Source organism: Mirounga angustirostris, unplaced genomic scaffold, assembly GCF_029215605.1.
Source record: "Mirounga angustirostris isolate CCGP_5_RB_7025 unplaced genomic scaffold, mMirAng1.0.hap1 SCAF_5, whole genome shotgun sequence".
NCBI lineage: Eukaryota > Metazoa > Chordata > Mammalia > Carnivora > Phocidae > Mirounga > Mirounga angustirostris.
Window position 1 is genome coordinate 124,369,556 of NW_026991713.1, and position 23,910 is coordinate 124,393,465.

The window sequence follows — 23,910 nt, forward strand, 5'->3', positions numbered from 1 at the left end:
AAAAGAGACATGGAAACAAATAATTGTTTTACAGACCCACTGAGTGTAATAATAAAAGTACTGCTAGGAACGGGGCTGGCTCAGAGAAAGAGATAACAGATCCTGCTTGGCTTGTTCAGGAAAAGCTTTGTAAAGAAGAAAACCTCTCATGAGCTGCAGATTGAAGAAAGACTCTGCCAAGTAGATAAGGGAGAATGGAGTCTTCACAGCAGAGGGACTACCTTCTGTAAAAAGCATGTAAGCACAATGAGCATGGGGCACTCAGCATCACAGTCCATGTGGCATTAGCCCAAATTTGGTGCCTGTGCTAGAGATAATGGGAGATGAGGTGGAGGGATGGGTGCCGCCCAGATGACCAAGATGTTGGATTTTGTGCTGAAGGTGAAAGGGTCCTTAAAGAGCCGTAAGTTATGGTTGAGGAATATAATACAATTTTCCCTTGGAAAGATCAAAATCGTGGCCACATGGGTAAAGCTAAGGGAGCAATTCCTGTTTGGAGACTATTACAGTGGTTCAGATGGCAGATGAGGGCCTGACTTAAGTTAACAACAGAGGACTGGATAGGAGGGGTCGTATTTAGAGATCTTAGTGAGGTAGACAGGTTTCATCATGTGAGGGTGCAGGGAAGGGTGGAATTTAACATCTGGGTGAATAATGCTGTCCTTGACAAGAACAGGGCAAACAGCAGGAAGAGTAAGTGATGAGTCATTATCCCCATAAAGACAGCGATGGAGAAGGAGAATCAAAGGCCTGTCTTGGGCAGTTGATTAGATGTTGGTGTCATTAAATGATACCAAGAGCATGGGAGGAGCCAGTTCTGAAACTCACAGACCACTGGTGAAATAATTATGCCACATATTATCATTATTGCCTAGATGAAGGAACTAAAGCTTGGGTCTTTTAAGTGATCAAAACCCTAGGTATTCCTCCTCCTTTCCTAGCGCACTTTCCATTACACCTCACTGTGGATGTGCAGTAAATCCATCAGCCATTACAATCTGTAAATTCCTGGGCCTAGAGACTTAGCACCATGACTTAGCAGCACTAATTTGAGATCAGACTAGCTCGGGGCCTGACACAGAGAGAAGCACAGGATATATTCAATACTAAAACTAATGAACTTGACCAAGTGGTTTTTTTAGAGTTGGCATACAAATACAATAATAAATGGATGTGTCAAAGACTGATTTATTAAAAACAATGTTGAATTTCAAAGACTGATTCTTTTTAAAATTATTTATCACAAAGTAATTTAAAAAAAAACCTCTTTGTCTCTCTCCTCACTGAATTCTTCAGTTTAAAACCAATGGATATTTGTACAGATAGTGTTATGTGAGATTCTTTATTATTTTATGGGAGTTTTTCAACAATTACAAGAGAGAATTACTTAAGAGAATTAAGAGAATTACTAAGCTCACCTAGAACTAACTATCCATGTAATAACCTATGAATGTTTAAATATTTATCATGGAATGTTTCAAAGAAATTAAGATGTAAATTACTATAATCTAATAAATTCAATATTAATATAATTCTCTCTAAAACACTATTCACATATATTACTATATCGCTAATAGCAGTTGCACCTTATAAATCTGAAAAATTCTTAATTGACAAATTTCAATTAATTTATTTTTAATGCCAAAATAGAAACTAAATAGAATGAGGCAAGTTGTTTCTTTTTTTTTTTTATTTTAATTCCAGTGTGGTTAACATACAGTGTTATATTAGTTTCTGATGTACAATGTAGTGATTCAACAGTTCTATATATTACTCAGTGCTCACAAGATAAGTATGCCCTTAATCCCCTTAACCTATTTCGCTCATCCCCCCCCCCCCCCCCCCGCCATGTACCTCCCCTCTGGTGACCATCTGTTTGTTCTCTAATTAAGAGTCTCTTTTTTTGGTTTGTGTCTCCCTTGTTTTTTTTCCATTGTTTCTTTGTTTTGTTTCTTAAATTCCATATATGAGTGAAGTCATATGGTATTTGTCTTTCTCTGACTGGCTTATTTCACTTAACGTTATACTCTCTAAATCCACCCATGTTGTTACAGATGGCAAGATTTTGTAGGGTCTTTTTTATGTCTGAATAATATTATAATTTTATATATATATACCACTTCGTTACCAGTTTATCTATTGATGGGCACTGGGGTGGCTTCCGTAGTTTGGCTATTATAAATAATGCTGCAATAAACGTAGGGATGCATATATCCCTTCGAATTAGTGTTTTTATATTCTTTGGGTAAATACCCACTAGTTTGATTCTTGGAATGTAGGGCAGTTCTGTTTTTAATTTTTTGAGGAAACTCCATAATCTTCCACAGTGACTGCACCAGTTTGCATTCACACCAACAGTGCACGAGAGTTCCTTTTCCTCCACATCTTCACCAACACTTGTTGTTTCTTGACTTTTTGGATTTTAGCCATTCTGACAGTTGTGAGGTGATATCTCACTGTGGTTTTGATTTGCACTTCCCTAATGATTGAGTGATGTTGAGCATCTTTTCATGTGTCTGTTGGCCACTGGATGTCTTCTTTGGAGAAAGGTCCATTCATTTCTTCTGCCTATTTTGTAATTGGATGTGTGTGTGTGTGTGTTAAGTTGTGTAAGCTCTATATATTTTGGATAATAACTTTATCAGATAACTCATTTGCAAATATCTTTTCCCATTCAGTAGGTTGTCTTTTAGTTTTGCTGGTTGTTTCCTTTGCTGTGCAGAAGCTTTTTATTTTGATGTAGTCCCAGTGTTTTATTTTTGTTTTTATTTCCCTTGTCTCAGGAGACATATCTAGAATGATGTTGCTATGACCAATGTCAGAGAAATCACTGCTTGTGCTCTTCTCTAGGATTTTTATGGTTTCAGGTCTCACATTTAGGTCCTTGACCCATTTTCAGTTTATTTTTATGTATGGTGTAAGAAAGTGGCCCAGTTTCATTCTTTTGCATGTAGCTGTCCAGTTTTCCCAACATTCTTTGTTAAAGAGACTGTTTTTTTCCCACAGCATATTCTTTTATCCTTTGTCAAAGATGAATTGACCAGATAATTGTGGGCTTATTTCTGGGCTTTCTATTCTGTTCCGCTGATCTATGTGTCTGTTTTTGTGCCAGTACCATACTGTTTTGAATACTACAACTTTGTAATATAACATGAAATCTGGAATTGTAATACCTTCAGTTCGAGATTGCAGGGTTAAAAATAACCCGAAAGGATCAGAGTGAAAGGCCCTTGGGATGTGTGTGGTCTGTTCTAAAGTACGCAGCAGAAGATGTTTTGCAGATAGGAAGCCAGCTGTAAAAAGCACACTGTGCGTTCCCTTCTTTGTTCTCTTATCCTGTGTTAAGGTCCGAGTACAATGGTGTTTATAATTAATTGATCACAGCCAGTTACAGATTTCTTTATTCCTTCTCCACTTGCATTGCTTCACTTGACTAACCCTGTGTACGTGGAAGAATGTGCCTTATTAAGCCCCTGCTGTAAATCATTATAGATCTATATCATTGTAGAAGATATATTAGATTATGGAAAATAAACCTCGGGACCTCAAGCTGTTTGCTCGAGGTCCCCTGCTCCAGGTCCCCCGTGCCTTGCTTTACTGTCGTCTCTTTTTCTCAGTTCCTTTGCCGCCCCAGGTCCACGACTCTCAGAGGTCGACAGCTTTGGCTATTTAGGGTTTTTTTTTTTTTTTTTTTTTTGGTTCCATACAAACTTTAGAATTGCTTATTCTGGTTCTGTGAAAAATGCTGTTGGTATTATGATACGGATTGCATTAAATTTGTAGATTGCTTTGGATAGTATGAACATTTTAACAAGATTTGCTCTTCCAATCCATGATCATGGAATATCTTTCCATTTGTGTTGTCTTCAATTTCTTTCATCAGTGTTTTATAGTTTTCAGAGTACAGGTCTTTTACCTCTTTGGCTAAGTTTATTCCTATTTTAGTTTATTTTATTATTTTTGGTGCAATTGTAAATGGGATTGTTTTCTTAATATCTCTTCCCGCTGCTTCATTATTAGTGTATAGAAATGCTATGGATTTCTGTATATTGATTTTGTATCCTGTAACCTTACTGAATTCATTTATCAGTTCTAATAGTTTTTTGGTGAAGTCTTTAGGGTTTTCTAGATACAGTATCATATCATTTGCAAATAGTGACAGTTTTGCTTCTTCCTTACCAATTTGGAAGACTTTTATTTCTTTTTTTTTGTCTGATTGCCGTGGCTAGGACTTCCAGTACTATGTTGAATAAAAGTGGTGAGAGTGGACATCCTTGTCTTATTCCTGACCTTAAGGGAAAAGCATTCAGTTTTTCCCCAGTGAGTATGATGCTAGCTGTGGGGTTTTCATATAAGGCCTTTATTATGTTGAGGTATGTTCTCTCTAACCCTTATTGTTGAGTGTTTTTATCATGAATGGATGTTGTACTTTGTTAAATGCTTTTTATGCATCTATTGAACTGATCATATAGTTTTTGTCCTCTTTCTTATTGATGTGATATATCAAATTGATTGATTTGGGAATATTGAACCACCTTTGCATCCCAGGAATAAATTCCATGTGATTGTTGTGAATGATTTTTTTAATGTATTGTTGGATTTGGTTTCCTAATATTTTGGGGGAGGATTTTTGCATCTGGGTTCATCAGAGATATTGTCCTGTGGTTCTCCTTTTTTGTGGTATCTTTATCTGGTTTATGGGTAATGCTGGCCTCATAGAATGAATTTGGAAGTTTTTCTTCCTCTTCTATTTTTTTTGGAATAGTTTGAGAAGAATAGGTACTAGCTGTTCTTTAAGAGTTTGGTAGAATTCACCTGTGAGGCCATCCAGTCCTGGACTTTTGTTTGTTGATAATTTTTTGATTAATGATACAATTTCATTGATGGTAATTGGTCTGTTAAAGTTTTTTATTTTTTCCTGTTTGAGTTTTGGATGGTTATATATTTCTAGGTTTTCCAGTTTGTCGGCATATAGTTTTTCATAATGTTCTCTTACAATCGTTTTATTTCTGTGATGTTGGTTGTGATTTTGCCTCTGTCATTACTGATTTTGTTTATTTGAATCCTTTCTCCCCCACCCTTTTTTTGTGATGAGTCTGGCTAGAGGTTTATCAATTTGGTTGATCTTTTCAAAGAACCAGCCCCTGGTTTCACTGATCTGTTCTATTACATTTTTAGTTTCGATGTCATTTATTTCTGCTCTAATTTTTATTATTTCCTTCCTTCTGCTGGTTTCATGTTTTGTTTGTTCTTCTTTTTCTAGCTCCTTTAGGTGTAAGGTTATGTTGCCTAATTGAGATTTTTCTTGCTTTTTGAGATAGATGTATTGCTACATACTCTCCTCTTAGAACTCTTTTACTGCATCCCAAAGAGTTTGGACTGTTGTGTTTTCATTTTCATTTCCACGTAATTTTTGACTCCTTTGATTTCTTAGTTGACCCGTTCATTGCTTAGTAGCATGTTATTTAACCTCCATGTATTTGTGCTCTTTCCAGATATTTTCTTGTGGTTGATTTACTTTCATAGTGTCATGGTCAGAAAAGATGCATGGTATGACTTCAACCTTTTTGAATTTGTTGAGACTTGTCTTGTGGCCTAATATGTAATCTATTCTGGAGAATGTTCCATGTGCACTTGAAAAGAATGTGTCTTCTGCTGTTTTAGTATGGAATGTTCTGACTATATCTGTTAGATGCATCTGGTCCAGTGTGTCATTCAAAGCCATTGTTTCCTTGTTGATTTTCTGTTTGGATGATCTGCCCATTGATGTCAGTGGGATGTTAAAGTCCCTTACTATTACTGTATTACTATTGATTATTTCCTTTATGTTTGTTAATAATAGCTTTATGCATTTGGGTGCTTCCATGTTGGGTGCATGAGTATTTACAATTGTTATATCTTCTTGTTGGATTGTCCCCTTTATTATTATATAGTGTTCTTCTTTGTCTCTTATTACAGTCTTTGTTTTAAAGTACATTTTGTCCAATATAAGTAATGCTATACCAGCTTTCTTTTGACATCCATTTCCATGATGTTTCTCCATTCCCTTACTTTCAATCTGCAGGTGTATTTAGGTCTAAAATAAGTCTCTTGTAGGCAGCGTATAGATGGGTCATCCTGTGTCTTTTCATTGGAGAATTTAGGTCATTTATGTTCAAAGTAATTATTGATAGATGTGTATTTATTCCCATTTTGTTACTTGTTTTGTGGCTGTTTCTGTAGATTTTCTCTGATCCTTTCTTCTCTTGCTCTCTCATGGTTGGCTGGCTTCCTTTAGTGATATACTTGGGTTCCTTTCTCTTTATCTTTGCATATCTATGACTGCTTTTTGATTTGTGGTTACTATTACGTTTGTATATAACATCTTCTGCATATAGCAGTCTATATTAAGTTGATGGTTTGAACCCATTTTTTGCTCCTCTCCCTCCTACCCCATGTTTTAGTTATATGGTGTCATATTTTACATCCTTTTATTTTGTGAATCCCTTGACTGATTGTTACAGATATACTTACTGTTACTGCTTTTATGTTTCCTACTTTTCTTACTCTTATGGTGTTTCTTTTCTACTCAAAAAGTCTCCTTTATGTTTCTTGTAGGGCTGGTTTAGTGGTCATGAACTCCTTACCTTTTGCTTGTCTGAGAAACTCTGTTTCTCCTTCTATTCTGAATGATAGCCTTGCTGGATAGAGTATTTTTGGCTGCAGATTTTTTCCTGTCAGCACTTTGAATAGATCATGCCACTCCTTTCTGACTTACAAAGTTTCTGTTGAAAAATCTGCTGGTAGCCTTATGGGTTTTCCCTTGTATGTAACTGTCTTCTTTTGCTGCTTTTTAAAAAAACTAACTTATTTATTTCAGGGAGGGGGGAGGGGCAGAGGGAGAGGAAGAGAGACAATCTCAAGCAGACTCCTCCCTGCTGAGCACAGAGCCTGACATGGGCCTTGATCCCAGGACCCTGAGTTCATGACCTGAGCTGAAATCAGGAGTTGGAAGCTCAACCAACTGAGCCACCCAGTGCCCCCGTTTGGGGCTTTTAAGATTTTTTAAAATCAGTACTTTTTATCATTTTTACTATGTGTCTTGGCATGGACCTCTGAACAGATCCACTGAAGCCTAGGTGAGTGAGGCTTGGTGTAAACAAGTTAAGTAGTGGATGGCGGTGCCCTGCTGGTTCCCACAGGTGGCTGTGTGTTTATGCTGAGAAGCAAGGGAGGAAGATGACATCTGACAGCTCATTTGTTCCTGAAGGGGTCTTCCAATGATCCGTCCCCTCCAGACATGCTCTGAGATGAGTAAATAGCTTTCTCTCTCACATCCCCCAGACGTTTTTCAAACTGCTGCTTCTCGGCTGTATCTCTGTGGGCTGTTTGTTGTGCTGTCTCTTTAAGGGCAGGAATTCAGCTTCTTATTCCACTCTGGGCTTTACCAGAACTGAGCCCTCCAGTTTTTAAAATTCCAGGCTTCAAGTCCCTCTGGTTAAGTTCTGATAAGAACTCACAAAATTTGGCCTCTCATGCTTTCAAAGCCAAATGTTCTGGAGAGTCATCTTCCCTGTGCAGGCTCCCCCAGGTATTAGTCTATTTCTCTCTCCTTTCCTCACCCAAGGCTGCCCCATCCCCCAAGGACGGCCAGCCCATTTCTCTCCACACTGTCCACACTGCGTCTCTGCCCTTTGTGCCCTCTTTGATGTGGCCTCTTCTCTGCTTTCAGTGGTCGAGTTTGTTCTGGTAGTCTTCAGGTCATTTGCACTGATGCATTATTGTGTTGTATTTGTGGGACAAGGAGAGCTTAGGGTCCTCTTACTCTGTCATCTTCCCAGCCTCCCCCTGAATAAACCTAGTTCTTAAAGTGTAAAGTGTGGTCTAAACATTGCCTATGGTTAGAAAGCATAACTTGTTATTTTGATTAAAACCCGCCCAGAAACTTTGGTTTCACACAAAGTCAGACCTGCAATTAGAATGGTGCATTCACATGACCATGCTCGTTTATTCCATATATGTAAGCATTTTAAAGCTTCATTTATCTTTATGTATTAAGGCATTACTTTTATGGAACAGTCTTTTCAACATGAGAAAATAATTGGGAATGAAAAGCAATAGAAAAATAATTCAGGTTGTTCTGTATTCATTGTATTTCCCATTATCTACAGTTGAACAAGCATCTTTCTCCTACATTATTCACTTCCTTGACTACATGGGTCCCCACCTTACAGAGATATTTAATGACATCATAGAAGGAATGATGTCACAGTTTCAATATTATGACTTAAGCGTAGGCTTACGCAAAAGGAACAGATGGCTGCCAGAGAGAAAAACCCTGTTTAAATTAGACTAAAAGCAGAAGCTGGCTTTGAATTGCGAAGGGTAATTAAAACTTTATTTTAAAATACATTTCACAGTTTGTATACCCTAGGAAGAGCTTTTTACCATGTGAACTTTCCAGCTGCCACATAGCACAAAAGAGGTTGTGCTTCTCATGTAAGGTGGTACACAGTTCAGGGAATGATGGTACTGAGAAGAGTGAAGATAAATCTCATAGACATGGCAATCCTATTTGTTAAAATGTCACATTTCATGGGAATGGTGTCAGAGTCATGAAAAGTTGCTTTAGGAAAAAAAAATTACTGGTAGAAGTTTTGGGTGGGTATAATGTACAGGAGAGAATACCTGACCAGTGCCTTCTTTGGCCCCAACATAGGCTGGTCTGCCCAAATGTCTGTTAAAGAGAACAATCTGGGATACTCCACAAATATCAATTATCAGCATAACTTAATTGCATTTTATTTGGCATTATTTCTGTATCTTAAGATGTTCTGCTACCTTTCAGTCTGTCACACGTTTGTCTGGACTTTTTTTTTTCTTATTACATAGGTTCTGCAATTAAAGGAAATCCATGATAGACAATAATAGCAGGGAAATCCACATAACACTTTAAGGGTTAGAAGTAATTTTTCTTAACCCCTTTTGACAAAGGAGCAAAGGACCGGAAGGTTTAAGTGACTTGTTCAAGATCACACAGAAGTGCTGGTGTCAGAACCAGAAATTAAGCAACATGACTCCAGCACCCCGTTTCTCCATCATCCCATGCGTAGAACATACACAGAAGGGATATACATTGCATTGATGAAGGAATAGCTCCTGCCAATGTCATCACACAGTTTTAACATTTAATATATTCAGAGTTTGTGTTTCTATGTCAGTGAGTACTCTCTACAAACCTACGTAGATCTTTATATAAAATTTGGCCACAGTGTGACAAGTTACAGACAAGCGGCCATAATGACATGTTTAAAAGCATCTAGGCTTTTTTTTTTTTCCCCTAGTTTTTCTTTCCTATCATCTGCCATAGCGATAGCAGAAGAAATGTCAGTAGACATTAGTAAATTTAAAAAAGGGAGTGTTCTTACTACATATTTTCTTTTAAAGACTCTCACTTGCTTATCAGGCCCCTACTTTGTTGCCTGAACTGATTTCTTTAGGTTTTCACTCCATGGTAGGATCTGAGCCAATATGACTAAATAAGTTGTCTTTACTATAAATAATGTGCACAATGTATATACTCACAATGTGTACTCATTCCTCTCAGGCATACGCTACTTATGCACATAATGCATGCATATGCATAATGCTAATAATAAAGTGTTAAGAACTACTGCATTGAACACACAGGATTCTAGATGTTATGACCCATTTCATGTGCATGACATACCCATTGTTCTTTCTTTAAAATCCTACCATACTACTTGAGTATATAAAGATGTTTTGAAGAGTTTAAGTTTGCCAAGCATTTGCCTGGAATTGATTTTGAGTGATTTCACGTTAATTCACTAGTATTCGTAGGAATTAAAAAGGTGCAGTTCCGAGGATACCAGATAATAATTTTTTTGTGGCTTTTCAAAGACAACTGTAAGGTTAAAAGTCACATAATTATAATTCAATCATCAGTTTGAAGGCAGAGAATGTGTTGTGTTCCCTCCTATATCCCAGTGTCTGGCCCATGAGGCACTCAATAAATATATGTTAAATGAATGAATGAAGTAATATTCCGCCCTCTAGCTTCACCTAATTAAAAGCATGAAAAAACATGTATGCAAATTGTATACTTTAAAGAGTCAGGTGAATTTGGCATGAATAATCAGAGGTACAGAGAACAAAATGGGTTATTAGCCCATCCCTTGTGTTCTCACTTCTGTTTCAAAACCCTTGGGTCAAATTCTACCCTCTACAAGGAGCGATTTTCAAAGAGAGGTGGGCTATATTCCTGCACCTAATTATTATTGTGCCCCTCATCAAACTCTAGGCCCTGGATTTCCATCAAAGCCCCGTGCTTTGTTAGATAGATAACCAAGTAGAAAAAAGATGGAGGCATAGCACCTGTCTTTGGCCCTCTCTGAGACTCAAAACTTAATCAGGAAATAGTTAGTACCCCAATGCCTCCCAGCCCTGCCATTTTACCCAGCTTTCACTGGTAACGAAAGAATTGTATTGTCACAAAAATACCTACGGCTCCTCTATAGTACATGACGGATAAAATTTCCTTGGAGATGAATTGCAAAAAGACCAGCCGTGGGGTATCTTCTCGAATCCTACACACCCTGTATTAGACCGGGGGCAGAGACAGTGCTGTGATTCTACGCCAACTGGAAATGGAGATAGAGTTTTAACAGGTAGTTAAATTATAATAAATGATTAAAAGGCATAAAGCCTTTGTGGATTAACAACCCAAACAGGGATGCCTAAGGGCTGGTGTTATTTTCTAATAACTGTTGACTTTGGGTGGCTATAACTGTGAAGGGCAGCGCCCCCCCCCCCGCCCCCACAGAGTTCCCTGGAGCTAAATTCACTGCTGTCCACGGGCACGTCCACAGGCCCATATTTCTTAAAGAGAACAGATGGTTAGGGGAGGGCCTAGACACAGAAGCAGATTTATCTTGTCAAGGTTACTATCTCCAGGTAAACGACCTTAAGCAGGTCGCAAGTGGTCACATGCCAACAATGTGGTTCAGAGGTGTCCTGAGGTGGCTGCCATTCATTAACTCTTCCCTCTCAGCATCCCAGTTGCTCCTTTTGGATCGGTGGGTAGCAGTTTTGCTGTTGTTGCTATGGGGTGTGTGTGTGTGTGTGTGTGTGTGCATGTATTTTAAGAGAAAATGCCTTATGCATGAATGCTAGTGAAGATTTATATACCTTCAAAATATTTCATTGCTTTAATATGATTGTGGACATCCTGGAGTATTTTATTTTGTATTCTCAAATGATAGAAGTCCTACCTTCAAGGGATTAAATGCACCAATCTGATAGGTAGTCAAGGCTGACTGGTGGAGAGCCCAGTGTTGTAAAAGCAGCTGCAGGGCAGAGCGAGCGCCTTGACTTGTCACTTCGCAATCACAACAGCCGGTGGGTTCAGAGCCTTCTCCTGGATGCCTAAAAAGGCACGGCGGGAGAAACGAATGGTTCTATGCTTTGTTTGGTTTGGTTTTCCTGGAGTTCTTGTTTTCAGAATGCTCTACTGTTTGTGTGTGGTCTGTGTATTTTGTTGCACAAAATACATGCCCTTTTGTGATTTGTCCCCATTATAAAAGCTGAAATCCTTGCCCTTTCAATACAGATCAGATTGTGTGTGCAGCCCAGGAGACCTCAGGAGTCTGTGAAAGGCTGACCTAGTCACACTTCTGCCTGGCGACTATCTTGCTGTGAACACCCACATCAGAAGGCCAAAGTTGTCTGCATCTGCCTCCCCGAGTATTTTTTTTTTCTGTTACTTTATTTCGTTTGTTTTTCCAAATGCACTACTTTTCTTCTGAAGCCATTTTGCCCAGTTGCCTCTACCCTGAAATGTTCCTACTTCTATGTATTTCTTTTTCAGTCACTGGGACCCTGCATCCTCCTTAATAGAGGTACAGAATGAGTGGGATGCTCTAGAAACGGTCTCAGGATTTCCCAGGATGCTCTGAATTTGTCTGACGTCAGGCCAACCTCTCAGTTCCATCCTGAGCCATTCCAGAGGGAGGCACTGAAAAATCAGACAATGTAGCTTTGTTATTTAAAAGAAAATACACATATGTGTACAATATATATGTTGTTTGATTTTATGAGCAAGGATGTCCTACTGTACTTGGAGTTAAAATTTATTTCACAATTTCCAACAAAAGTTTACTTTCTTTTTTTTAAATTTTATTTTATTATGTTATGTTAATCACCATACATTACATCATTAGTTTTTACAAGCATAATCTTCTAACTTACCAACGTGTCTAACTATACGGAGAATTAGAAAGATTCTTCTTTAATCATCATGGGCCAGTTCAAGCAGTATGGGGGATGAAATGTTCACAGAAAGCCTGTCCTACATAGTGCATGTAAAATACTGAATAAAATGAAAGGGGAAAAAATGCTATTTTTAAATGCTTGGTTAGGCTGGTGGGGAAGTAAAGGACTTGCTCACGGTGCAGAAACAAGACAGCAGAGAAAGTGAGAGGTAAGGGGAGACCTAGAGCACCCATTTGCCTGGCTGGTGGGGGGTAGGTTAATGGGCCAAAGCGAGACAGAGCCCAGCCTGGGTAATTAGGAGGTAAACTGGAGACACGGTTCCCATCAACACATAAAGGGAATGCTCCCTCACCCCAGACAACACCCAGGGGGGTAGAGGAGGAGGCAAAATCTGGTCCACAGATGGAATCTTTGGAGATTATATGCCTTTCTCAGTCTTGTTTTCTGGTGAAAGGGAAGCAGATTGAGAAAAACCATCTCCAGTAAGAATCCATAGCTGCAAGCCTGCTATTCACTGAGCTTGGGAGACAGAATTCATAGAACTTGTGTGGTTCTAAACCCCTCAAGTCAAAAGTTTAAAGAGCCACAAAAAGGGGCGCCTGGGTGGCTGGGTTGGTTTAGTGTCCGACTCTTGGTTCTGGCTCAGGTCATGATCTCTGGGTCATGAGATTGAGCCCCACGTTGGGTTCTACACTCAGCGTGGAGTCTGCTTCAGGTTCTCTTTCCCTCTCCTTCCCGCTCACTCTCTCTCTCTCTCAAATAAATAAATAAAAATCTTTAAAAAAATAGTCACAAAAAAACAAATCCTGTATGATTCCACTTGTATGAGGTACCTAGAGTAGTCAGATTCATAGAGGTGAACAGTAGAATGGTGGTTGCCTTGGCCAGTGGGGAGGAGGAGTAGGGAGTTGTTCAGTGAGTAGAGTTTCACTTTTGCAAGATGAAGAGTTCTGCACTTAGGTTGCACAACAATGTGGATGTATTTAACACTATTGAATTTTATACTTCAAAATGGATGTAAGATGGTAAATTTTACGACTATTTTGCCACAAATAAATAATTTTTTTTAATTTTTAGAAATTGAGTTTAGAGTAGTCCCAGATTGATGGTGCCCCCCTAACTGCCTACAAGAAATAAACAAAACAAACCAACAAACGAATGGGGGAAAAACTCCTCCAGCCTAGGACTCATAATAATTTCCAAGGAATCCAAGATCACAATATCATTTTTTTAGTACAAGAAAATAATCTCACATGAATGAGAGCCCAAAGAACCAACAAACAATAAAATCAGGGGGAGAAAGACATTAGAAATTAGATTTATTAATCAAAGGTAAATATTTGTTTAATATTTTTTAAAGATTGAACTGAAAACATACTGAAGGAAAAATAAATTATCAAAATTAACCAAGCAGAATTAAAAAGTAAACAAACAGAGGCACCTGAGTGGCTCAGTCAGTTAAGTGTCCGATTCTTGATTTCAGCTCAGGTCATGATCTCAGGGTTGTAGGACTGAGCTCTGTGTTGGGCTCCATGCTCTGAGTTTGGAGTCTGCTTAAAGAATCTCTCTCTCCCTCTCTTCTACCCCTTCCCACCTACCCCTTCCCCCATGCTAGCTCTCACTTGCATTATCTCTCTCTAAAAAATTACACCCTCATTCAATTATATGCCCATTGGTTTACTAGAGAGCCTCTTGTCAGTTACAGCTAGATTTTCCATAACACATTGCCAGTCTGGGTCTCCTTCCCACAAAACCAAGTAGGTTTCAACACCTTAAATCTAAATGTCTAAAATAAAGAATGTTAAAACCTTAAAAAAAAAAGTAAACAAATAGAGGGGTGCCTGAGTGGCTCAGTCAGTTAAAAACCGACTCATGATTTAAGCTCAGATCATGATGTCTTGGGTGCAGAGATGGAGCCCCATGATGGCTCCACACTCAGCAGAGAGTCTGCTTGAGATTCTCTCCCTCTGCCACTCCCCCATGCCTACTCACTCTTCCCCCGCCAAAATAAATAAATAAATCTTTTAAAAAAGTAAACAAATAGAATTTATAGAAATTTTCTTAAAAGGAGTATGGGTTTAAGTTTTCTGTTTCTTAATATTATAAACCAAACTGATAGATTAGGGCAGCAGATTGATTTTGCTGGAGAGAGAGAAGTAGTAAATAGGAAGAAAGAACTTTAAGAAAATAGGTCCAATATGCAAATGGATGGAAAAATGAATGAGATGTTAAGAAATCTGTAGGACAGGTCATCAGATCTTACATATCTCAAACTGGAGTTTATGATGAAAATAAGAAGATATGGATGAAGCACTATTTGAAGAGACAATGGCTGAAGTTTTCCAGAAACAAATGAAAAAATACATCTTCACACGTTCTGCATGGAGCACTGGGTGTTATGCACAAACAATGAATCATGGAACACTACATCAAAAACTAATGATGCAATGTATGGTGATTAACATAACAATAAAAATTAAAAAAAAGAAAAGAAAATTAAGAAAAAAATACATCTTCATATCCAGGAATCCCAAGCATACATGATAAAAAGAAATTCACACTGAGATAGATCATAGTGCAGATATAGACTCCCAGAGACAAAGATGTTAAAAACAGAAAGAAAAGGCAAGTTACTTCCAAGGAAGCATAATTAGGTTCAGCCGACTTATGAACAGCAATAACGAATGTCAGTTGAAAATGGAATATCTTTAAAGCACTTAGAGAAAATAACTTTTAGGTAGAATTGTCTAAGTAATTATTGTAAATCACGTATTCTATTTAATTATCTCTTATGAATGAAGGAATGAAGTCATTTTCAGATACATATACACTAAGTATGTATTACCAAAACAGACACACACTGAAGGAACTTCAAATGATGTACCTTAGGAAATTCAAGGATAAAGACCTGAGATGAAGAGGGAATGGTAAGCAAAGAAAATAGCAAACAGAAAGGCTAATCTAAATATACATTGACCATCTATATGTTTTATAATAGTAAGATAATGTATAATCACTGGGATTAAAAAAAGGAAAATAGACACCCATCCTGGAAAATCAATAGTATGTAACTCAGATGGTAAATGATTGAAGTCGAAGGATTCTAAGGTCTTTGTATTACCAGGAAGGTTGGTAAAATATTTATTATATTTAAAATGTGATATGTTAAAGGTACATGTTACATTTTCTATTATAACCACTGATAGGATAGAAATAGTATAGATACCTTCCAAAATATTAAAGGGGAAAGATAGGGCACCTAGGTGGCTCAGTTGGTTAAGCAACTGCCTTCGGCTCAGGTCATGATCCTGGAGTCCTGGGATCGAGTCCCACATTGGGCTCCCCGTTCAGCGGGGAGTCTGCTTCTCCCTGTGACCTCCCCCCCTCTCATGCTCTATCTCATTCTCTCTCTCAAATAAATAAATAAAATCTTTAAAAAAAAAAGATTTTAAAGGGGAAAGATAAAATAAGAAGGTGAAAAAAATCAATAAAAGAAATCAAGAAAGGATGACATTAACTATGACAAAAAGAAAAAAAGTGGGGGGTGGTGCCTGGATAGCTCAGTTTTTTAAGCATCCGACTCTTGGTTTTGACTCAGGTCATGATCTTGGGCTCCTGAGATCGAGCCCTGCTTTGGGTTCCATGCTCAGCGAGGAGTTGACTTGAGATTCTCTGCCTCTATCCCTCCCCCCACCCACACACATATGCTCTCTCTCTCTCTCAAACAAATATTAAATAAATAAAATCTTAAGAAAAAAAGTGGGAACAAATATTTTAGTAAACATAGTCAATGTAAAAAAATTGAAGTTTTCATCTAGAAAAAGAGACTGGATAAAACCCAAAACCCAGCCACATGCTGGGTGTGTGTAAGACATTTCTAAATTATAAAACCAACACAGAAAGATCAGGATAGTCACATTAATATCAGATAAAACAGCCTTTAAAACAAAAAGAATTACTCAAATTACTAGAGATAAAGCAGTTCAGTATATGTTGAAATAAGTTTCAGTTCTCCAGGGAAGAGAAACAACTTGTATCCATGTGATGGCATAGCTTCAAAATATATAAAGAAAAAACTTGAAATATGTACAATAAGAAATTTAAAAATCCACTATAATAGATTTTTAACATACTTCCTTTTTTTTTTGTAACCAATAGATTGAGCAGTCACAAAGTCAGCAAGAATATAGAATACTTGAACCTGGTTACTAACTGTAGTCTAATGGACCTATAGAGAGCATAAAAACAGCAGAATACAATGTTTCCAAAAACCCAAGAAATATTTATAAAATTTAAAAATATATATTATCTTACTCATTTGCATGACATACTTCAGACTGCTTAAAAAGTTAAAGAATCATCCTTCTGGATTAAAGATGCTATATACGTTCTAAATCATACAAGGTAACATTATCAAATGTTATTTTAAATTCATATGAACTTACCCTAGATCTCACAGGAAATGGTAGGGTCAGGATGTAAAATCAGGAGTCCTCTAGGTCCAAAGATTCTTTTCTTCATACTAAGACACACTACTGGGGATCTAGAAGCATCCTTCTACTTTATCAGTACAACCAGAAGATCTTGAAAATAGCCATGTATTGATCCTGATACCAACCCAGTTGCCAGGAAAACTGCCTTTACCTTGATGTTCTCAGTCTCTCCATTAATATCGCCTTCTCCATTCTGCCACAATTATAACTTTTAATTTCTTTTCAGCCCAGGATTTTATAATATTTCTATTAAGTAGAAGCATTTTATCAATACATTCTGTAGGACTGTTAGTTTATTAAATAGCAGAATGCCAGGTGTGACGATGAGGAGCTATCGGTCTGTTAATATGGCTTTACTCCAATATGCAAGATAGAAGTAATCATAATGTATTATTAGTCTCATTTTTTCCTGTGTTAATTCCTTAATCAACTTCATCTGAAGGCCAATGTCTAGCCTTTGCAATACTGTTAGGCTTCTTCATAAAACGAACTGCAGCCAACATCTGTTCAAACAGTCCCTTATTTTGCGGGCCCCTACACATCTAATATAATGTGTTGGGGTTGAGCAGTGAGCTCCAGAAAGATACGTCCATGTGTTAACCCTCTGAACCTCTGAAAGTGACCCTGTTTGGGAAAAGAGTCTGCAGTTGTGATGGACGTTCAGGATCTCAAGAGGAGATCATTCTGGGTTGTCTGAGTGGACACTCAATCTAATGATGTGCCTTTCTGAGAAACAAAAGAGGAGAAGACACAGACAGATAGGAGGGGGCCATGTAAAGAAAAGGGCAGAAGCTGATGTTATGTAGCCACAAGCCAAGGAAACCAGACAATGGAAGAGGCAAGGTAGGATTTTCTCCCAGAGCCTTTGGAGGAAGTGCAGCTCAGGCCTCCAGAGCTGTGAGAAAGCCACCTAGTTTCTTATAATTTGTCATAGTAGCCACTGGAAACTAAGAATACTACCAAACAAATAATATACCCATTACTATTATGTTTTTTTAAAGATTTATTTATTTGAGAGAGAGAGAGAGTAGAAGGGAGGAGCAGAAGGAGAGGGAGAGAGAATCTCAAGCAGACTCCAGGCTCAGCGTGGAGCCCGGAGCCCCAGGTAGGGATCGATCTCACGACCCTGAGATCATGACCTGAGCCAAAATCAATAGTCGGATGATCAACTGAGTGAGCCACCCAGGCTTATGCCCCAGTATTATGTTTTATAATTGCATTTTCCCAAATTCAGATGACTCAAACCACCAGTCACAACAGCAAATTTGCATATTTACGTTTGTGGTTTTCTTCTCAGGGTGAAACCATTCACATTCCCTTCCCTTTATATTTGCAGATAAATTTTTCACTCTTAACTACTGACAAATACTGAGCATCTAGACTTGGCAGATACTGTGGTATCAGACCCTGAGGCAAAGAAGTGAAGTACACAGGGACAGTTACTATGAAGGGTTATGAAGGATTAAGTAAATTAAAAGAAATGACTTACACAAAACACCTAGAACACGAACAGACCCGGAGTCAGGACACAGAAAAGGCAGCACTGACTTTTACGAATGTCTCTTGTAAAATACTGTCATCCAGGTAGTTAGTGGTTTACTCTAGGTGATTAGCATTTCAATTATCTGATGTTATTTATTTGATCATCCATAATCATCTGGTGACTTGAACTAATTTGGAGAGAGTCTGCTTACCTATCGATGTGGGACATAACTGTTTTGGAGATGTCTACACCTGCTTCTTGCAACACTCGGATGATCTGAAATGGTGCACTTGGATTCCTCCCAGGATGAATAATAACAGGACAGCCCAGCTGAGCCTGAGCATGAGCAGTTGCTTGAAGAACTTTCCTCTCATTCTCAGCCAGAGGCCAGGAGCAACCAATTTCTCCAATGACGCCACACCTGATAGTCGTTCCATCGGCACCATGGAGAATTTCATGAATGAGGACATCAGTAAGCTAAGGAAGAACAGGAAAGAAAACATTTTATAGGCTGAATTTATCAACCCAGAGTCACCACAGTATGTGAATGGATGTATTCCTTCAGCCATTCGTTCTTTTAAGAATGTATTCGCCATCCATTCAATTAATATGGGTCAATGACAAAGGCCAAATCTCAAATTCAACAAGTTATTCTAAATCAAAGATTCAATAATATCTTACTGTGATTATTTAACGAGAAATTTGTGACTTGAGGAAGCTATAGGGGGAAAAAATGTGACTTCATGAAAGTACATTCAGATGAGAAAAAAAACCCCTATAATTTAACCTGAGAAACATCTAGAACATAAAAAGACTGCCCTTGAACATACATCAACCGTATCAACTAATCCTTTAATTCTCCCTTATTTATGTAGTGCTTAACCCCATACAGCATAGAATATTCACAGCACACAATACTAATATGACATTTTTTGATTCATATGTATATTACTACTAAGAGTGGTTGGAAGAATGTGTAATGGCTGACTTCAGGATAGTCTTCAAATAATATAAGCATATAAAAAGGTAAAGATCTGATTGGAAAATGATGCAGATAAAGTTTTGCAATACAAAGATTTTAATGATTAACTGAATCGTTGCAAAGACTGCAGCTGACGCGCTATGCCTTTCAAGCAGGCAATGGATGACACGTATAAATATAGCCAGTAGGTATAAACACGTATAAACACACACAGACACGTTCAGAAGGAGAGCACATATATATGCCAAGAAGCTTTGTGGCTAATTCTTTCTGTTTCTCTCTGAAAGATTTCCTTCCTTCTGCCCATTCTTGCTTAAGATCATATGATAACAAAAACAGGAATGGATTTTCTTCCACCCTTCCTGTTTTGTAAAAGAAGGAAACCTATTCGCCCGTGTGCCAAGTCTCTGCCTGCCAAGTCTCACCCTACAGTGAATTTTTTTTGCTGGTTATTATAAAATCCAGAAAGAATATCGAGGTTACATAACTGCAGTTTATATTGGGAAAATGAGGTTTACAAACAGGCTGAAGCACCACTATGGAGCAGAAGTACCACATATCCAAATCTAAGTGTTAACACTTGGGATTTTTCAGTGACTAGTGGGTTAAGCTCTCCTCCCTTGACGCTCTTTTCTTTATGAGACAAAATGTTCCTAGTTTGGGTCCCCACGGGCAGATGTCATTGCTAGCTAGCACATTTCTGTCGCAATGCCCAGCTACCTCTGAGTCAGTGACATTCCCCAATGGAGATGGCACAGAGGGAAAATCCAATGTCTGAGGTTCTGGCCTTTCTGAATTGACACGCAAATATTGTCCAAGTCCTCAGGGCTCCTCACCTGCTCCACTGACATGGCTCTGGTCTCCGGAGAGTGAGTTGCCTCCACGTAAAACCCAGCTCCAGATATGATATGGACGCCCGTCTCCTCCGCAAGCCACCTCAGAGTCTTCACGTCTCGGCTAATCCCAACAGTTGTGTTCTCCACCAGAGCCCCTCCACCGTTGGCTTTAAAATACAGCAATTCTTCCCTTACAGCTTCCGTCTCCTGATTCAGCCGAAGATTCTCTTTATGGGAATAAGGGTTTTTTTGAATCCAGAATAAGTTTTTCTTCATAATAGGTTCCTGAGAGGCAGCTTCATGAGACGGAGGAGGTGGGTAGTAACAGTGGTCAAAGGTCATTGTCAGATGTTCGTGGGTCAGAGTACGGCCCAGTTTGCTGGGCTCCATGGGGCCCAAAACCGTTTGGACTTTTCCACTTAAGGAAGACATTTCTGGTGATGCCAGGAGATGCTCTGAAAAGAGTGTTTTCTGGAAAAAAAAAAAAAAAGAAAACTATAATCAGAAAATTTAACACACCCATAAATTCTATCCATCGGGGATGGGAGGCTGCGAATGTATACCTGTGTAAGAGAGAATCAGTGAAACTAGAGATATGATCCCACTTATCATCCTGCCAAAGCCAGTCAGTCTCTAGTAAATTGTGGAAGTTCACTGCAGCCTTAAGTGACATGCATGGTGTTAGATGTCCCCCGGCCACTTTTACTGGGACTCCTTTGCCTGACTTAATCCCAACCTCATCTACTGAAAATATTTCTTGGTATTCAGTTCACAGTTTCCTTTTGCTTAATTTTATCTCATTAGTCATGGCTATACTTCCTTGGTTAATTCAACAGTAATCTTCATTAAAAAAAAAAAACTCCTCATAATCAATAACATGTCAAAACCAGCCTTGTATCAGAACTTTTTCATTTGTCATTTTTCAAATAAATTAAATATACTGAGGCTACTGATCATTCCATTACTCATTCACTATCCAAGTGAACAAACTTCTGTTGAAAGGTCCATCATGTGCCAGAAATTGTATATATAATATATACATAGGACAAAAATCTTTGACCTTGATCATTTCACAGATTATTCCCCCAAAAAACAACTGGGGGGGGCACGCCTAGATTTAATAATAAAAAACAAGAATAAAAACCTCTCTTGCTCTAGATTTTTTCTTTTGTCTAGGGCACATAGTCAGAAATACTTCGAAAATCATTAAAAGCAAAACTCCAGGGCTCCTGGGTGGCACAGTTGATTAAGCGTCCGACTCTTGGTTTTGGCTCAAGTCATGATCTTGGGATCCTGGGATTGATCCCCGGGTCGGGGGTGGAGGGGTCCATGCTCAGCGGAGAGTCTGCTTGAAGATTCTCTCTCTCCCTCTGCCCCTCCCCGCCATGAGTGCACGCACATGCATGCTCTCAAATAAATAAATCTTAAAAAAAAAAACAAAAACCAAAAATCCTTTGTTATAATGCAAGTGACTATAACTTAATTGAAACTGAAATTTGCTGTCTCCAAAGAGTAAAAACCTCTCTATTTATCCTATTTATCTTCATTTGTAACACATACTAAGTATTCACCAAGTTTCCATCACTGACAACAAGAACCCCAGCTCCAGAGCTTTCATGCGTCCATATGTTTCCTAAATGAAGGGATTCTCTTGGAAAGAAGGCATGACTGAAAGTGTGAAGACAAACACCTTCGTGGCCAAGAGCGAAACCCCTGCCAGAAACAGTGGTCTACACCGAGTGCTAGCCGCATACATTCGGAGGATGCTGACACATTGACTGGGAACCAGGTAAAAGAACATGCCTCTGAAGCTCTCAAGCTGTTCCTTAAAGACATTCTGAAATCCCTGACCTTCTGAGCATCAGTTTTCTTATCTGTAAATTAGAATAACAAAAGCACATTTCCTATGCTGTCCTAGGCATTCAGTGAAATGAGCTTCCAAGTATCAAAGCTACCGCAGGTCTGGCACACAGCACTTGGTTAACAAATGATAGTTCTGTTCTGTTCGGCCACATTGGAACTACTATGTATTCCCTAGGTTATTATTATTTTTTTTTTTTTCAGAGGGACTGTTTGGTTAGAGAGGAGATCATTTGGGGGAGCAGCAGGTAGAGGATGATTCGCAGTGGTACATTCAAGAGACAAGGGGAAAAGAGACCAGGGTTGGGGAGAAAGGAGCACCGAGCCCAAGGCAGTTTAACATCAATCCACTGCAATTATCTGGAACTGAGGAGTTTGACATGTATTGGCCCATAATGTGTAAATAATTGATTTCGACTGTTTGATAGACAACTGTAGGACGTGTGGCTAGCACGGCCATAGTTTTTCGTTGGTAGTGCTCTTCTGCAAGCCAAGCTTCCATCATCTAAATAATTCACATGGTGACAGAAGCTGGTGTCTATTTAGAGAGTCGCCGTGTGCCTGCCGGTCACCGCACAGGACAATGATTTTCCTTGATGATGTCTAGGACCTCACTGTTCAATGCCTTATTCCCTGTTACTGAGAGCAAGGAATAGGTAGCTAGTTCTTTCTGGTGACAAAAATCACAGTTCATTAATGATCGATTCAGTCTTCCATAGGGGTTAATTTGTTCTTTCCTTCCTTTTGGCTGATGGGGCCCAGAAACTTGGATAAACTGATGAAACACTATCACTATCATTGCATGTCAACCAGGCTTCAATTTTTTAAAAAGGAAAAAACAAAAAAACAAAAAACCAACAGCAGTAGCACTTTTACTAGAAAAGTACCAAACTGCATGGTTAATTGATACAGATTTGAAAGAGCAATGTTAGTAAGTTGCAAGCTCACAACCTGTGAATCTGTGAAAAAAAAAAAAAAACCACTTAAATGTCATCTCTCCTGGGAAATTCCTCAGGCAGAGCGAGTTGCTGCTTCCTATGATCACAAACAATGTAACTCACACTTAAAGGATAAAAAAGGATGAAAGAACAAACTGTAGCCGACATTACTCTAAGCTGGAATGTGTCTTTTAGCGTGAAAAAATATGTATATAATGCTCATGGTTCCTGCACGGTTACATACAGGAACTCCTGTATGGCTCTTTCACCCACATTCAGCCTGAAAGCCGAATAGGCAAGGGGCTACCACTGGCCTTCCACCATAGAGTGAAGAGTTCACAGGGTACGGAGGAGGGTGATGGACAATGAGAGCTGCCGGTTTACAGACAGGAGTGACCTGCACCAAAAAAAGCAGGCTTCCAGCATTTTCCAGAGCATCCATGGGAAGCTTCAGCATTGCATACACCTGCAACAGAAGGTAGTGGGAAAAGAGCGGAGCTATAAACGCAGTTGCCAAAAGCTTTGTTGTACTTCAAATGTGAAATCTGAGCAGTCAGAGACACCTAGGCTAGTCTGCAATTACCGGCACGAGCCTGGTCAAAGGAAACAATACTTCTAACCCCAATGCGTATAGAAGCACACTTCAAAGGAAAAAAAAAAAAAGACAAGAGAAGAGAACGAGTACTATAGGGTTGAGCTGGAAACCAGAGACAATATGTAGGATGTGTCATTTTTGAAAATACATGCACAAATTAACTTTTATAAAATATAGAGCAAATTTGCCAAACTGTTAGAGATTTGGTGGTGGGTGGGGAGTTTGGGGGGCAATTTTCTTTTTGTTTCCCCGAGATTTTGCCACAGTTATTTCACTCAGGCCGTTATGCTTACGATTTTTCTGTCTCCCTGAGTTGAATATTCATTTCGGTTACATTTCACATTTCAGAGGATAGGACTTCCTGAAAATTTTACATGCGAATGAGTGTCCTCCTGGATTTCATAGACTCATGCCCTTTTCCTGCCCCTGCCTCTGTCACACCTGGTCCTGGAC

General features: G+C 38.7%; 1 protein-coding gene across 9 annotated transcripts in view; it reads right to left on the reverse strand.

Moving 5' to 3' along the window:
* Window positions 1-23,910, reverse strand: part of PTER (phosphotriesterase related) — a 98,467-nt gene that overhangs the window by 44,360 nt on the left and 30,197 nt on the right. For all 9 annotated transcript variants that reach the window (XM_054507346.2, XM_045874351.2, XM_045874349.3 and 6 more), the window contains 2 exons: window positions 20,065-20,535; window positions 18,458-18,723 (listed from right to left, as the gene is read on the reverse strand). In XM_054507346.2, coding sequence (XP_054363321.1) covers window positions 18,458-18,723; window positions 20,065-20,535 — 737 coding nt within the window. The remainder of the gene's footprint in view (window positions 1-18,457; window positions 18,724-20,064; window positions 20,536-23,910) is intronic.